We start from the raw sequence: 3,497 nt of genomic DNA, 5'->3' as shown, positions 1-3,497 counted from the left end.
GAAAATAAGTATGACAAAAAAAAGGAGTTTAAAAAATGATTGTCAAATGGGGCCTTTAACTGAACAATATGAATTTGTCTAGTGATACAAAATGGGGTATACCGAATAATGTAGACCCCACTCACATGGGTGTGGGATCCATGTGAAAGAAATAATATTTTATTCGAGTGGGTCTCCCATCTATGTGAGTGGGGTGTACATCATTAGGTACATCTCGATGTACCACTAGCAAAACCGTAACAATATTATACTTGGTAGAATATTCCTTAACAGCAATCTGGAAAGAAAAATCATTAAAAACATTGGATTATTGTTTGACATCAAATTAACGAAATAATGAACCTCGCATTATACAGAAATGATGAAGTACAAATAATTGAGAATTAGCATGATTAATAAATTCCAGAAAAATTAAAAATCAAAATCAAAGACCAGATGTAAAGGGCACATTGGTTCCTGGCAACCAAGAATTCGCAGCAATGAAGTTCCCAGGTGTGAATCTTGAAGCCTCACTGGCACTGGTGATAACCCGATAACCCTTCCATTTAACCCGCCTGGACGTGGAGGATCCAGCACCCGTATTCATGTACTCACCATAGTACAACGTATCTAAAGCAAAGTTTCCACTCCAAGGCATCCAACCCGCCGGGTCAATCAAGTTATCCAAGAAAGTCTTCATGAAAACGGTACGTGAATATTGCTGCCAGGGTCGACCCAGATATGTTCTGACGGAGCTTTGAACCTGTTTCAATTCCGAAGTCGCTGTAACCCTGCAGTTGTGAATTGAGATGCCGGTGTTTTGGTTTGGGTCTGTCCTGCCTTGTGCCGTTAAAGTGTTGGTCCTATTTGGAGGCTTTCTTGCATAGATGTTGCAGTTTTGGAAGACAACAGCTGCATTTCCGAAAATGAAATCTACTGTTCCATAAATGTCGCATTCTCTGTAGAATTGTCTCTCCGAATGGACATAGAGAGTGTCTTGGTATCCCTCAAAGCTGCACTGGTAAAATACCGAGAGGTCGGATCCGGATCGAAGCGCCACCGCCTGGTGATTTTCGGGCCCGGCAGTGTTCCTAAATGTTATGCCCCGAGCAATAAATCCATCTCCAACAACAGCTGAATATCGTAAATAACCTCAAGTTAATAAACATTGCCTTGTGGTGGTGTCACAAAAAAGGGGGAATTCTTCACAAGAGACTATATATATATCCAATCAAGTTCACTTCATAAGTTATTCCTTGCAAGTTATATATTTATCTTTGCTTGCGAGATTTTTTTCAAGTGGGAAATGATTTTTTTGGAGAATATATGACCAAAAAGTATGGATATCGATCACATAGAATTGTGGTGAGAAATTATTTTTGGAAAAAATAATTAAAAATAAAAAATAAAATCTCCCAAAAAAAGCCTTACAGTTTTTAACCAAAAAATGAAAGAAAATGAAATTGGGTACTGACTACTGAGATTCCATTTTAACAAACAATAAAGCTCCAAGTATTAGAAAATTTTAATAGGATGGATACCAAAGCTGAATTTTTTTTCCATCTTCCAATGATACCTTGCCAAGTGTTTTTTGTCAAAAGAATCCGTAGCTATAGCATAATTTTTTAACAAATAAAAGTATGCTACACTTGGATAATATTTGACAATTTCATAACTATACCAAGTGATAACGGTTTATTGAACAAGTAATTGACTCTGACACAAGAATTTTTTTTCCAAAAATAAAATTGACCTATGATATTGTACTGTATTTCCTTTTAATTTGTTCAACAATTTAAATATTTCAAGTTGCATGTTTGTTCTATACTGTGCGTTCATAAACAAATTCTAAGTGCAAGTGTTTCAGGCCTTACTTCTTTCAACCTTTCATGATAAATTAATTTTATCTATTCTTTCACTTACCAACTGTGGCGGATTTGAAAGTGGTGGTGCCTCCTCCGGCGCTCTTGCTCCCTGTGATAATAGTCTTCCCAATACCGTCCCCCACCAGCATAATATTCTTTAAACCATTTCCAATATCTACGTTCTCCCTGTAAGTTCCTTGCTTCACATGTATCACGTACCTTCCACTTCCTGATCGCTTTCCGGCAGCCGTGATGGCTTCTTTCACCGTCTTATAGTTCCCGGAGCCATCTTGCGCCACCACAATATTTGGCCGAGGAGATGATGACTGAAGAAGTTTCCGGTCACCGGGTGACACCCATGTTGGGAACCCTTCTTTGTAACTTGGCTCCCCATATGACCCTTTGTTCAAATATAAAGTGTTACTAATTAATTTAGTAACATTATTTGACATTAAAGGGAATACATAATCGGTGACCCCGAAATCAATAAACCCTCTTTTGCACGTCTCAAGATTGGTTAAGGCCGTGCTTAGCCATGATTGCATGTCGACCGAAGTACACTTAGTACTAGGATCAACCGTCTTGTTGATTTTCATAATGGTATTTTCATATAACTCTAGACAATCGGCCCATGCAGCCTTTTCCTTAGCATTACGACATTTTGCGCCTAGAGAGTATGTGTTCACTCTGGCATGCATGGCGCGGTCTAGGGCTAATTGCATCGACATCTTGAAGAAATCGGACTTTCCCTTGATAGGAAATCCATACTTAGGGTTATGTTCCATGAAGTGCTCACAAGGTTGTGGATATGGGGTTCGAGCACACCATGCCTTAATCTCGGCCCGAGAATTGCCGGAAATGGCTGGAAAAATAAAGAAGGATGTAATAACAAGTGTTAGAATAGCAAATTCCATTGCTAGGGTATGTGAGAGATTTTTGTAGTGTGTTTTTGTGTCTTAATTGCCTTGCTTTATATAGAAGTGAAAGAACTGGAAATTTTGGAACAAATAGTGATTGGGACGCACAAACCAGGTAATGAAATATATTTTTTTATTTTTCCGTTAGAATAAAAGGTAATGATCAATTCATCATGCAGATTGCAGTTTGTTTAAGGATTGTACCATTTCTATAAATAAATAGTGAGTTGACCTGAGAATATAAAAGAAGAGAAATTAGGTTTTGCACGAAACGCGTAGATGAAAATGTTCTAATTTACAATTTCTACCCATCGCCCCAAGTTTTATTTTTCTCCTTCAAATTAATTTCTTAATCAAAGTCAGCTTTGATGAGCCAACTTGAATCTTGTTGTGCCTATCTTGTAAAAATTGATAATCTTCTCATAATTTTTCTTGTTTTGAAAATGAAATACTACGTTCTTTTATAGACTTTTTGGTATTAAAGTTGAAACAAAACTAACAATTGTGGTATTATAGTCAGAGGAAAAGTAGGGAGACGACATTTTTTTTTCACGTGACTAATAGATAAAGGAAAAAAAATTCAATAATTTTTTTCATTTTTTTTTTTTACATATAAAAAATATAAATGTCCTTGATCAACCTTGAAAAATTAAAATTTAGATTTAATCTGAGTTAAAGTCAACAATAATTTTAATTACAAATTTAATGGAATCCGCAATTTTTCAACCGTACATTT

The 3,497-nt window shown here is 36.3% G+C and overlaps 1 protein-coding gene across 1 annotated transcript; it reads right to left on the bottom strand.

Annotated features, from left to right (window-relative positions):
• Nucleotides 1–278: 278 nt before the first annotated feature.
• Nucleotides 279–2,901, bottom strand: LOC111382924 (pectinesterase 2). Its single transcript, XM_023006960.1, has 2 exons — nt 1,903–2,901; nt 279–1,113 (listed from the first exon to the last, which is right to left on the bottom strand). Exons 1-2 carry the CDS (start codon nt 2,756–2,758, stop codon nt 425–427), a joined length of 1,545 nt encoding a protein of 514 aa, XP_022862728.1. The 5' UTR covers nt 2,759–2,901; the 3' UTR covers nt 279–424.
• Nucleotides 2,902–3,497: the final 596 nt, after the last annotated feature.

The sequence above is a fragment of the Olea europaea genome, chromosome 3 (genome assembly GCF_002742605.1).
Source record: "Olea europaea var. sylvestris chromosome 3, O_europaea_v1, whole genome shotgun sequence".
In the NCBI taxonomy this organism is placed as follows: domain Eukaryota; kingdom Viridiplantae; phylum Streptophyta; class Magnoliopsida; order Lamiales; family Oleaceae; genus Olea; species Olea europaea.
Note: the sequence above shows the minus strand (reverse complement) of the source record. Positions and strands in the feature narration are given on the sequence as shown.